At 35.2% G+C, this 13,037-nt stretch overlaps 1 protein-coding gene across 2 annotated transcripts; it reads left to right on the plus strand.

The window, feature by feature from the left end:
- The first annotated feature begins 2,393 nt into the window (after window positions 1–2,393).
- Window positions 2,394–12,998, plus strand: LOC135639765 (uncharacterized). 2 transcript variants are annotated; one of them, XM_065153662.1, is made up of 6 exons: window positions 2,394–2,776; window positions 2,948–3,402; window positions 3,496–3,678; window positions 3,756–3,914; window positions 10,419–10,634; window positions 12,211–12,998. In XM_065153662.1, exons 1-6 carry the CDS (start codon window positions 2,482–2,484, stop codon window positions 12,844–12,846), a joined length of 1,944 nt encoding a protein of 647 aa, XP_065009734.1. In that variant the 5' UTR covers window positions 2,394–2,481; the 3' UTR covers window positions 12,847–12,998. The 2 variants fall into 2 exon arrangements, with proteins under 2 accessions (XP_065009734.1, XP_065009729.1); XM_065153657.1 differs by having other exon boundaries at window positions 2,396–2,776; window positions 2,900–3,402.
- Window positions 12,999–13,037: the final 39 nt, after the last annotated feature.

A 13,037-nucleotide genomic window follows, 5' to 3' on the forward strand; every position in this document is an offset into this window, starting at 1 on the left:
TTTCGGTGTTGGATACTGGATCCCCGTGCCAGACTTTTGAGTAGAAGAGACTATGCTCTGATAATATAGACCTTAGGTTGTGCTTGTTAGAATCCTATAGAAGTTGAACCATTTTGCAATTGCCTTCCCAATATTTTGCCTCTTTTCAAACGGTCAATTTGACCGTTTGAAATAGGCCAATCTCAGCACTTTATCGATAGGTTTAAATCCGACTGTTATCAACTTGTACAGGTTGGTAATGGTCCGATTTTGATCCTTATCACCCGGTACAAATCACATATCACCATATACGAGGTCATGTGATGGTATCGCCCGACAGAGGGCGGTCCACATATCGGTATCCTATCAGACTGGTACATACCGCTCGTACTGGGCAGTATAGGTCGACATGACAAACCCTGAGCTAGAACATAAATAAGATGATTAAAGAAAACAGACCTAAATAACAAAAAATGGTCAAAAGAAAATTAAAGCGGTACTGCAGCCAAGAGTATAGTTTATTGGCAAAACGGAAGCAACAGCAACAGCCTCTCCTTATTAGTGTACTCAAACAAGTACACTATCTATGAAGCTAACTTGGTGGAACAAGAAAAGTAAAATGCAATTTAGTTTGTGCTAAGGTAACAATTATAAATGATAATTTCTCTATAGAGGAAAGAAATAAAATTCAAGGGTTATGGTTTTGCTTCACATATCCTGTTCAAAATCTTTTGCAACCAATTGGCAACATCAAGGATGCTGACTGACATAGTTTGTGACGCGTTCTGTCTTATGGTTACCATGCTCATTTAGTGCATGGTTATTAATAATGATCATATTCTGTATCCTCTATTGTAAGGAACACTAGCCTTGTGGTGTAATAATGAATCTCATGATTTTGTTAAGAGGGTGAATATGAATCTAAATTTTCCACACTTGAGCCTTGAAGTACAGATTTTGCAGTCGCATTAGGAAACCTAAAATTTGATTTGATGCTTATGACCATGATCTACAGAAAGAAGCTTAAATGATTATGGTTTAAAAGATCAAATAGAATATGCTAATAGCTATTTTGTAGTTTATGGTTGCACGATAGGGTTTATTGTCATGCACTTACATCTGGCCTATCAGACGTAGACACAATTATGTACCACATTGCGAATTGTCATAGCTCCTGCTGTCATGTGAAACTAACCAATCCAAAAAGCGTCTCATACACACTTGCAAGGAACTGATCCACTGATCTACTGTCTAATTTAACTGTGCACACGTTAAGATAGTACATCCGTTGATGCAATTCCAATTCAACAGTCCTGCCACCCTCTGCTGATGGTTTGGTGCTAGGTGACTGAGCTCTTCAGCCCTTTGCAGTTAGACAAATGTCATGTCATAATAGCAGGAGCATGAAGTCTGTGAAGTGACATTTGGTTGGTTAGGATAGAGAGAGCATAAAGAACATAGTACTCACTATCTGGACTTTAAGCTCTGTTAAGAGCCATTTGGTTATTTGCTATAAGGGGTTAAAACAGCATGTTAAATGATGGTTTGCTATGGTGATGGTACACTATTAGATTGTAGCAGTGCATATATGTTAAATTGGTATGATCCATCATGAATGGTGCAGGATTGCACGCATATAAACCTTTCAATATGATGGTGCATGAAGTTTAAAATTGGTATTATACTTTTCAACAAAGTGGTGACACGGTATTAGATCGCATGCATATATACTTTTCAGCATGATGGTGCATGAAGCATTGAGTGCAATTTTATGATGCTCCGTGTCAAAGTTTGCATGGGCAGTACTAATGTTCAGAATGTAAACTTGTTGGTGTATTACTTTTTTGTCAGTTGGTACAGGCTACGAGTAGAAGTGATAGTATGTTGTTTCTGCTTGAGTTTTCAGTTTATTAGAAGTAACCATGGCAATTTTGTGATGCATATTCATTTCACTAATATATTTTGATCCCAACACTACTAATTCTTGCTAATGACATATCAACAAAAACTTTGACCCTGATAAGTTTCAAGCTTTATAGTTATAATTAGTTATTTATATCAACCATAAATTGACAATATTTTACATTTCCAAATTGGATTTATCCAATTTATGTATTTTTTTAAAGCCTTAATTTTGTGATTTACTAGCTTTTGTCATTTAGTGAACATGTTTTTAGTTATTTTTTTATTTCTTACAAATGATTTAATCTGATTTGACTCGCTTTTCATAGCCTTATTTTCTGTGATTTATGGGTTTCTGTCATAAAATGAACTTATTTTAGCTACGTGTTGGTTTCTTTTCTTATCTTACAGAGAGTAGCTGATTTCTACTTTATTCTTCCCTGATCATATATGTTACTTTATTTGCCACATTTATACTTTTTATAGGATTGCAAATTGGTTTCTGGGATTTGAACTTATTGGTATTGGCAGGTCAATGCATCATGTTTTTTGGAGTGTTTTGGATTATGCTTCAGTCATAATTCACGGTTTGCTGGTTCCATGAATAACCTAATTTTGTCAAAACCGCTTTCAACTGGATATTTGCTTTCCATTGCTGAGCTGAAAGCTGGCAATATCTTGAGTTCTCCAAGAAATCTTACTAAGGATGCCACTTTTCCTGTTGTTTCCAAAATTTCTATTTTGCAAGATGAGGATTTGCAAAGTCCTTCAGAATATGTAACTAGTGTTTTGGAGTTTCCTCACATGCCTCCTTGGTTTGGTATTGCTGGCAGTCGGAAACTATACCTAACTCTTGCTGGAGTACTTAGACTTGTCGGGCTGTCCATAATATCAGGTAATAGTTAGGTTTTCAGTCTTTGTTCATTAGTTTTTTAATGATTTGTTGTATTAAGTTAAGAACTTTTTCTTCCGGATAGAAGTTTTGTTTTTAATTATTATTGTTTTGTCTTATTCTTAGGACACGAGAGCAATATGTTTTTATCAGTTCTTGTTGATAATTTGCTAGATCAGTTTCGCCAGTTGATATCAGAGCTTCGTATGAAAGAATATGGCAAAGAAGGGTGGAAAACTTGGTATTTTCATCATGGTTCTGGCCAGTTATTGCGCAAGACAAGTTCTGCAGTTTGCATGTTAAATGAGATAATATATGGATTATCAGAACAGTCAGTTAATACATATTCAACATTCTTTAAAAAGTCTAGGGAAGAAACCTTGCAAGAAAAGAAACTTGCATATGATGATGACAAGTCTACAACTTTCAAATGCCAAGGATCAGCTTGGAATATGAGAGAGGGAAAGGATAATAGGGATGCTACAATTCTTTCCATTGCCAGCATTTTGCATGAATATTTGTCACCTGAAGTGTGGGACATTCCATTGGATCAGAATGCACCTCTGCTGGAACATAAAATAGAATTAGATCTTCCATTACATTTCTTCCTTGACACCATAATGCTGCAACAGGAAATGTATTTTCACCAATTAAGTTCTTGACTCAGTTTCTTGAATGTTCTCCTAACCTTGATATTGATTATTTTTTATGGTTCATTGGTTCAGGTGATCCTAGATGGAATAGGCATTTTCAGCATAGTTCTTGGAAAAGATTTTATAAGCAGTGGATTTCTGCACTCTTCTCTTTATTTATTACTAAGGAACTTGATTTGCTCTAACAGTGAGATAAGAATCGCATCAGATGCTGTCCTACGTGTTCTTTCTGTTTCGTCCAGCCATGCCACCGTGAGTGCAAAAAAAAGAGAAACTGTAAAAGCACCAGCTGTTTGTTTTATGTACTGATGCTACATTATTTGGAACAGGTAGGGCAGTTGGTTGTGGCAAATGCAGACTATATTATTGACTCTTTATGTTACCAGTTGCAGCATTTGGATATCAATCCCCATGTTCCAGATGTACTTGCTGCTATACTGTCCTATGTCGGTACTGCTCGAGATATTCTGCCATTGTTGGAGGAGCCGGTATGCATGTTAAATAGACTATTACTACTTTTTGCTACTGTTTCTTTTTTTTTTTGGAGATATCATGTTTCTGTTTGGCACCTGAAGCAAAGATCATGCACTGGGGTCCAGTTTGTGAGGTTGCTGCCAGTGGAAAAGTTAAATCAATCTTCTGGCCTATTTGCATTTTGGAGCTGACTTAGGATAATTACAGTAGAAAAAAAAGTTAAAACATTTTTTTTAATTCATTTTGTTCCTGTCTCTCACAAAATGAGATGGCATGACCTTCTTTTGCATTGCTGAAGGTAGATGGCATGGCTCATTATTCCATGGCTCAAGCTTGAACCATTTCAGGTTGTTAATGTTTTTGTGATTCAAACCACTTCAACAATATATTTGAAGCATTAATAGATTTCTAATTTTTTTATAAGTATTTCCATATTGGTTTGTGTGTATCACATAATTACCTTTTCTTGTACTAAAACTCAGGACATTGCCCTCAGATCCATTGCATCCCTCAGGTTTCAAATGTATTCTGTTGTTTATCGATTTGTTTCTACTGTGTAATCACTTTCTCCTTGTACTAAAACTTGTCATTTGCCACCTTAGCTCTGATTCTTCCTTCCTGAGAGGTATTGCCAGAAAATTTTTTGGTTCATAAGAGCATAGCTGCAACCATTATGATATATGTTTTACATAAATTTTAGGTGCCTTACTTTTTAATATTAGGTCAGTGGCCTTTACAGAGGTGGACTTCTTGATTTTGATTTGGGTTTTGTTGCTGATTCCAGTTTGGTAGGAAATAGTCTTGATAGTTCATATATCATGGTCTTCAAAAGGTTATATTATTACCCTTGGTGTGGCAAATGTGTATGTGCATGATTTAGGCTGAGATCCTTCCATGAGTAATAGAGCACTCAATTTAAGCAATGGGTAAGGTGGATGATGCAGGATGAGTTCATATTAGTCTTATTTTGACAATCTTAAATCTGAATCTGAAATCCTCTCATGTCTAGGTTTAAGGTTTTTTATATAATAATATTTGTATTTTTTGGATTATTTATGTTATTTATTGAAGTGTTATTAGAATGCAATTTTGAGTTAATTAATGATAAGAATTCCTTCATTAGATGTACTTTTTTTTGGAAAATTATAAAACTATCGGAATTTAAGTTTGTAGGGTTCTAGCAGAAGTTTTCATCTCTTAATATTTATTAGTACACTATTTTCCTTATCTTCTTCTCTTACCCATTAGTTTTGGTATTAGGAGCATTATGATGATGAATGGACAATTCTATTTTAGCTCCTTTCCTGTCATGAAATTTACTACTGTATTATCAGCTAGACTTCATGCTCTATCCCTTTTAGCTTTGCAAAAAATAATGATATTCCTTCAAAGTTGATGTCGTCCAAGCTGGGGAAGTTTTGTGGTTATCCTTTCAACTAACTCTATTAGTAGAATGAACAATCTTATTAGAGTTTGGTGCTAGCTCTTTTGATCAATTAATCCATGAACTATATGCCATTAATTTATTTGTTTCTATGAAGTTTATGATTCCGCTGTGAGAAACTTCTTCTCGAAGAAGTTGGTATAACACCATCACCTTTTTTGTTTCACTTTCATCAAACTTGTGATGGGATTCTGTTTAGTATGGGATTTGAAAACATTATGTATTGTGGACTTTCTCAATTCTTCCCCAAACTCTTGTTTTGAAGTATATTTGTTTGTTAAATCTATTTATTCATTATAGAGTTTTTTTAAAGACATCCATTGGTTTCTATATGAAATTCTTTATGTTTGACAAAGTGATCTAAGATAATACAATAAATTGTTATGTTATAGCTCATTCTATTAAACATTGTTCTATCATCTTTATACTTTTACATCTCATCTTATATATATTTTTAACGACTATATGGAAGACATGATCCTCTGTTCCCAAGATGTGATTCTTCTTTAACTTTCTTGTCACTTCTCCAACTCCTTATATTATGACATCTCTATACCATGCTGTCATCTTATTTTACAAAGAAGCCTTAAGGACAAAAAAGACACATCGATAAGTAGCATATTTATTTTCTCCCACATCCTAACATAAGCATTAGGGTTATTTTTCCAAACATAATTGTGGTTAATTCTAAAATGTTTTTAGCAGTAAGGATAATATATATCATATACTTTACAGTGGTGTATACTTGGAACTTTGGGAATCTCAAGTATTTGTTGTTGATTCCTTAATGTTACAAACTTAAAGTGTAAATACAGCAGCATTACTGTATTCTCAGATGTGGTTGACCATGTGGTGAACTTATTGATTAAAGACAATACCATTGATCAGTGATTTCAATAGGCGCTCGGGCGCTCGCCTAGGCGCTCGGGCGAGGCGAGGCTCGAGTGCCTCGCTTCGTGTCCTGGCACTCGCCCGAGCCCAGGCACCGGGCGCTTCGGGCGAGCACCTAGGTTAAACCAAGCGACCGAACCAGATTTTTAGGTCTGGTTGATCTCCGGTGCTTTAGTTGGTTCAATCGAACCAACTAAATCACCGATATCAGGCTCCCTCTCGTGATTTCCCTGACTTCGCCAACCCTAACACTCGCGATTTTGCCGTCGAGATTTCTTCTCCGTTGTCGTTGCTCTCTGCTGTCGTTGCTCGCTGCTACTATCGCTACTCACCGCTGCCACAATCACTGCTCGTCGTTGCCACAATCGTTGCTCGTCACTACTGTCGTCGCTTATCGCGGCTATTGCCGCTCTTGCTATCGCTCGTTGCTCCCGTTGTCGCTCCCGCTCCCACTCTCGCTATCGTCGTCGCTCACCGATCCCGCTCCAACTACGGCTGTCACCTGCTACCGCTACTGTTGCCTCAGCCTCGGTCTTCTCACTCTTCTCACTATACTGTTAACAGTATATTAACAGTAAACTACTAACTATATACTAATAATAATATTTTTATTTATTAGATTAATAATATATTATTTTGATTTTAATACTATATTTTTTATTTTAAAAATAAAAAATATACTATAATGATTTATTTATTTATTTTGATTTTGTACCCGATTTTCTTAATTTAATAGCATATTTTTATTTAAATAATTATATTTATTAAGTATATTATATATTTTTATATTTTAGCGTCTCGTTTCGCTCGGTCAAGCGCCTAGCGCCTCGGGCGTTTTTGGACCTTAGCGCCTTTTGGTGCCTAGCGCTTTTTAAATCACTGCCATTGAAACAATACCTTCAATCAGCATGGTTAGACTACAATTGCTTCGGAAAATATCAAGCCAACCCCAAATAGTTGGAATATTATGGCTTGTTTTTGTACTTGTGGATTGTTGTACTTGTGTGGTAATCAAGGATTTTACAGCAAAATGTGGATACAAGAATCTTGGTTTAAAGAGATTAATAGTGTAGTAACTTTCTATCAGATGCAATCTGGAGATTGCACATCCTAAAATTTGGTGTATATGTATGAACTTTTCTCATGCGTGTTTAGCAATTTGTTCTCATCTGTTTTCTACTGCATGGGTGGATTTATTTGCTTGATATCTGCTGATTTATTTTGTTTCATTCTTTCCTTTGATTTACTGCTGGGGTTTTATAATGGTGTCTCTAACCTTTTTAGGTGTATTTCTTCTTAAAATTATATATAAGATGAGAAACAATTTCTATATATCTGATATCATGATATATATAAAATTATATATAAGAACTAATTTTAGGTGTATCATAAAATTTTATACACTCCCCCAGTGAAAGAACACATTTCTAAAAAACAAAGAATTAGTTCTCTTTGAAGATGTGAAAGTGGAGACAGATTAAATAGTTATCTTCTGTGGTTTAGCAGGCTTCCAGTGCTATTTTTTTCTCATTTCTTTGTTTCAATTGGTATATTGTTATTATGATATTTTTAATCTAGTGTTTGAATATTTTATGTAGTCTTTCAAGGCTCTCTTTGTTCAATGCAAGTGCTATTTGGAATAATTTCCCATTGCCTTTTTGTTCTAATTTGACAACCAGAAATTGGATCTGTCAATTTTGATGATGTTAGTCTTCACTTGGAATATTGGGAGGAATTATTGTTTAAGTTTAATGAGATGAAAAGATACAGAAGAATTGTTGGATCTCTTGTTGGATCATGCTTAAAAGCTGCATCCCCACTTGTTTCTTCAGAGAAAGAATCAGCTTGTCTGGTGTCTCTGGACATTATTGAGGTACTTGCTTGATATGTTTGTTGATAAAACATTTTTGGCCAAATGAAACTCTTTCTAATTCTCATTCTGCTGTTGCGAATACTGTTTGGTGTTTAATTGTCAGAACTCAGAAGGCAGCTCAATGCACAGGCACCCATTAATGCAGGTCTGGGAAGGGTCAATTATGCAGTTCTTTCTTTCAGTCAGAGAGAATTAAATTTAGTCTTTCTCAATTTAAGTTTCTACTATATAAAGGGAAAACACAAATTAAGCTCAGCCATTTCAGTATTTATTGTGATGTGAGGAAACCTCTTAGTTACCTGTGTTTAAAGTGAAACCTTACAATTGACTTAAAAGAAAAAAAAATCTGGATTGAAAATAAGAAAAGAACAAAGGACAGCACATGTTGCTTCACAAGTAGGATACCTTTTCATGTTGATGACCCTTTTCATTTGTTTAGCATTTCTTTGTTTGATAGCAGTATTTTCAAACTAATGGGGCTATGTAATTTTAGTGGAAAATTAATTGATTACTTATTCATATACGGCAACTTGGATTTCTGAAATTTTTTGACGTGAGGATACTTGGGTAGATGGCTTACCTTTATGTACCTATCAGATACCTTATTCATTAGATAATTTTTTGGTACAAGTGCCCCGTGCTTAGTCTGTGAATTCAAAATTTTTTACTACCATTCATATGCTTGTTGCTTTTCATGGAGTGTATTTTGCAAATGGTTCTTCTTACGAATGACAAGCTATTAATGATGGATAGAATGATTACTGGCTACATAATGTAGTTTGCTTGTCATTTGCAAGGTTATAAAGTTGGACAAATTTTCAAGTCTATGTTTCCCTAAAATCCAATGATTACAAACTAGAAATTATTTAAGCAATTGGAACATGTACATTGCCATGCAGATTTTTTATTATGTAGGTCCAAATGAAGGTTTTTTAAAGCTTTATTTTCATTTGGATCTGTTATTTTAGATGTTTATTTTTGAAGAAAGTTCATTTGGCTCTGCTATACTAGTTGTTTATTCTGTGACTTGTTCTGGATTATTGTAACAGGGAAGCCATTGTTTTGCTAAGTGAAAGGCTTGCATTTACCATCTCTTTGTTCTTTATATAACTATATGCTTGTCAAGGATTTTAAGATGTTGGCCATTTGGAGGTGTTACTGTGTTATTTCCCTAAATCATGTGTTTCATTGTGGCTTTCAGTTTCTATAAGTGCCACTTTTATTGGGGTAGCAACCATGAAAAGTCAGAACATGTTCTGAATGTTGTTATATGGTTTAATTGGGAAAATAAACTGTTCTGACTTCTCAGTATGATTTCAAGTTTGTCATAATTTCCTTGGTGTAGGATACTTTGGGTCATGGGTACAATCCAAGCATGGGCCATGCTGCTTGGTTTTTGGTATGTGGGGGTAGGGATAATGTTGACTTTTTTGGATTAGTTCCTGATAGTTCTGTTGCTTTTCGGTCGTGTTCACTTAGTAAGTTGGGGTAAGACATCTTGATCTTTTCACATCATTTATGTAAATGCTTTTTTTCCCAAAAAAAATTAAGAGACATGAAAACTTGATGGTTCTTAATTTTTGTTGATTTAAGCCTTTTTTTAATGGATTTGAAGTGTAATATATCATATGAATTCTATTTTTGCTTAGGTGTTCTCTATTTATAAAGCCGAATAAAACTTTGAGATTGGATTTTTAATTTGTTTATCTTGTCGTGTATGATGGCAATCTGGAAAAAACAGTATTGCAAAACAGATCAACAACCTGCATCATAATTTTAAGTAGTATGATCAAAGTAAATAGACAGCAACTTCTTGTTGGTTTGTCTTTTTCTCAACACTCCTTTTCTCTTTCTGGAATAATGTTGTATTTTGCAGAGAACAAAATTTCACATTTATTCCCTAGTTCTCAGTCCGTTGTCTTATTACTTTTCAGCAAGTCATTTAGGACTCTCAGTTTAGCAGATTCTGCCTGTAAATTGCTGCCCTAAAAAGGTGTTACTGGTTAGACTGTTGCAACAAAGCAAATGTTAATGGAAGTCTTGATTTCTGTGCCAAAATCAGTTGATATGGTAGGAAACGTGAACCCTCTTCTCCATATTATTATTGGTTATGTTTGACAATTGTGTGTTGGTTTTGAACCATTGCATAATATGTTTTCTTTGTTCAACTAAATAAAATAATTAGATGTATACTTTTGTTAGGGGCTTGAGTGGTAAATATCTTATTGGAAAATAGTAAAACAAAATCTTTCTTGTTATTCTCCTTAGATTTCAGTTGTTTGTACTTTAGAGTAAGGCATTTTTTTGTAGGATGTTTCTGTATCTCTTGCAAAAGTGGAGGAAGCTTATAAGCACGAGAAACAAACCAAAGCAGCAATCTGGGAAGCAGTTCAGTTGCTATCACTAAATGATCTGAAAGATGGGATGGAGGCTGCAGATGAGGAAGCTGACGAGAACAGAGTGCTTCCAGCAATGAACATAATCTGGCCTTATTTGATTCTTTGCCTTAAAAATAAGGTTTCAGTGGTATGATAGATTTTTTTTTTGCTAATTTAGTAAATCTCTTTGGTCTTTTTTCCGTTAACATTTAGTCTATTCTGCGACATCGTACTTTACTCGATTGTCTGATTTATGCTGAAGCTTCATATATATTTCTCATCTTATCAATCTTTTGTTGACCGACCTAGCTGAAAATTTGACTTTTGGATGACTGGACGCATAGGAATCTTCTAGATCTTATTATTTTGACTATATTTGGCATCTTGGAAGATGTAACTTATATTGCACAGTTGACTTGCCATTTTAAAACTTGTGACATGAATACTAACCAACTGGTATCACATTAGAAATCCTGTTATTTTAGATGTAGTTAGTTTATGTACCATATGTTATAACCATTTTCTGGCTGGAGGAGAGGCCTGATGATTGGTTAATGTTGGTCCACAACATCATTCCTAGATCAAGACAAGAAGAGAATGTCATCACAAGCATCGTGTAACGGACCTATATGTTGCAGTTTGCTAAACTTTGCTTGGTGCCTGTTGCTTTCATTTGACATTTCAAAGTACCATCTAAATGTAGGACAACCTACAAAGGGCTAAAGGGGATTGGGAATGGAGTGGTTGATAAGAAATTAAAAAAGAAAAGACATAGAGGAGAATAATGATAATATTTAACAATGAGCTCAAGTACCATAGGATCAAACACATACTAGTCTTGAGTGTAGAGATAGACATTTTATGTAATCCTTCTTGCTTTATTTGATAATGAAGTTGTAACACTAGTTAATGCTTGACAGCTCCAATAACACCATATTTTGTTTGATGTTTTAGTGGATTATGTATGGTTATGCATATAGGACAATAGGGGGGTTTGGAGCTTTAGGGCTTATGTAATGAGAGAGTTAAGAGGTAGGATAATTGTGGGAGAAATAAGATAGATATTAGGTGGATATCTTGGATTCACTCAAGTCTACCAAACTCACTTCATGGGAAGATTGTTGACATCACATCACACTGTATTGTGGTCACAAGAAATTAAATCAAGTTAGTACAATCATAGGATACATGCTCATAAAAACTATAAGTATTTTAAAAATGTTAAGAAATTAAATGGTTGTTCTGAAAGTTTGGTGTCAGAAGGTGTTGATTTGGTTTTGAAACTTTGCCCAATTGCAAAAAAATAAAAAATAAAAATATTTGGGCTACTGATAGGCCATGCCAATGTGTATTGTGTATGTGTCTTATGCGGTGGTGTTGGAGCATTTGATACATATATGAATATGGAGTGTTGGTACTTCCAAGTTGAAAAGCCTTGACGTGTGGCTCCATGTTATTTTGGACTTTTAGTAACCATTAAAGGATTTATGCTATTAGGGTTCAAATATTGTCTTCTGATGTTTCTAACTTGCTGTATTTAGCCATTACAGGACTTTTAATATTGTCTTCTGATTATGCAGTGATGTTTCTACCTTGCTGTATTCCCGGTTAAAGGATTTATGCTGTATTCCCAGTTGAAGGATTTATGCTGTATTCCCAGTTGAAAAGCCTTGGCATGTGGCTGCATTAGACACAGCTTTGATGTTTCTTTTATTCTTTTTCAGGTTGTGATCAGGAAATGCTTGAATATGCTGCATAAAGCAGTTCAAATTGGTGGCGGGGACTTTTTTGTTCGCCGGTTTCAGAATGATGGGCATACTATATGGAAGTTGCTTACTTCATCCCCATTTCGAAGGAAACCAATGCTATCAAATGAGGAAAGAATTCTTCTCCCTTACCGAAGTAATTCTATCACTTCCGAAGAACCTATGGCTGAAGTCTCCAGCCAAAAAATCCAGGCAGCAGTATTGGACATGATTACCATGATATGTTCGGACAAGAGGACTAGTTCAGCATTACAGACAGTCCTGAAGAAGGTTAGTGGTATTGTGGTAGGTATTGCTTGCAGTAGCATGGCAGGTCTCAAAGATGCGTGTCTAAGGGCATTATCAGGACTTGCTTGCATTGATTCAGACCTTACCTGGCTTCTGCTTGCCGACGTCTACTATTCCCTGAATAGAAGGGATGTTATCCTTCCACCATGTCGAGATCTGGCTGGGATTTCTGAGCTGCTTCCTGCCGCATCATCCAAAAAGGAATATTTGTTTGTGAATTATGCAGGAGAAGATTTAGGCCTTGATATAGATCCTTCATCCGTGGAGGTAGTATTTAGAAAGATGGAATCAGAAGTTCTTTTATGATAACATTTGTACAGTCGGATCTGTATCATGTTGAATGTACTCTGTAAATTTGTGGGAGATGTTAAGAATCATTGAGAATGTAAAAGGGCATTAGAAGTCACTTTGTACATGGTATTTATAAGATTATGTTACATGCGGAGGCTTTTAGTGCACGTTTCCCAAATGTTCGAGGCAATGTTTTCAAAGGGCAT

Source organism: Musa acuminata, chromosome BXJ1-4 (assembly GCF_036884655.1).
Source record: "Musa acuminata AAA Group cultivar baxijiao chromosome BXJ1-4, Cavendish_Baxijiao_AAA, whole genome shotgun sequence".
In the NCBI taxonomy this organism is placed as follows: domain Eukaryota; kingdom Viridiplantae; phylum Streptophyta; class Magnoliopsida; order Zingiberales; family Musaceae; genus Musa; species Musa acuminata.

Bases quoted from the DNA above. Each gene is read 5' to 3' on its own strand.
- LOC135639765 (XM_065153657.1), top strand. From the start codon at position 2,482: ATGAATAACCTAATTTTGTCAAAACCGCTTTCAACTGGATATTTGCTT. The intron at 3,915-10,418 runs GTATGCATGTTA...ATTTTTTTGTAG, and splicing joins TGCCATTGTTGGAGGAGCCG to GATGTTTCTGTATCTCTTGC. The intron at 10,635-12,210 runs GTATGATAGATT...ATTCTTTTTCAG, and splicing joins TTAAAAATAAGGTTTCAGTG to GTTGTGATCAGGAAATGCTT.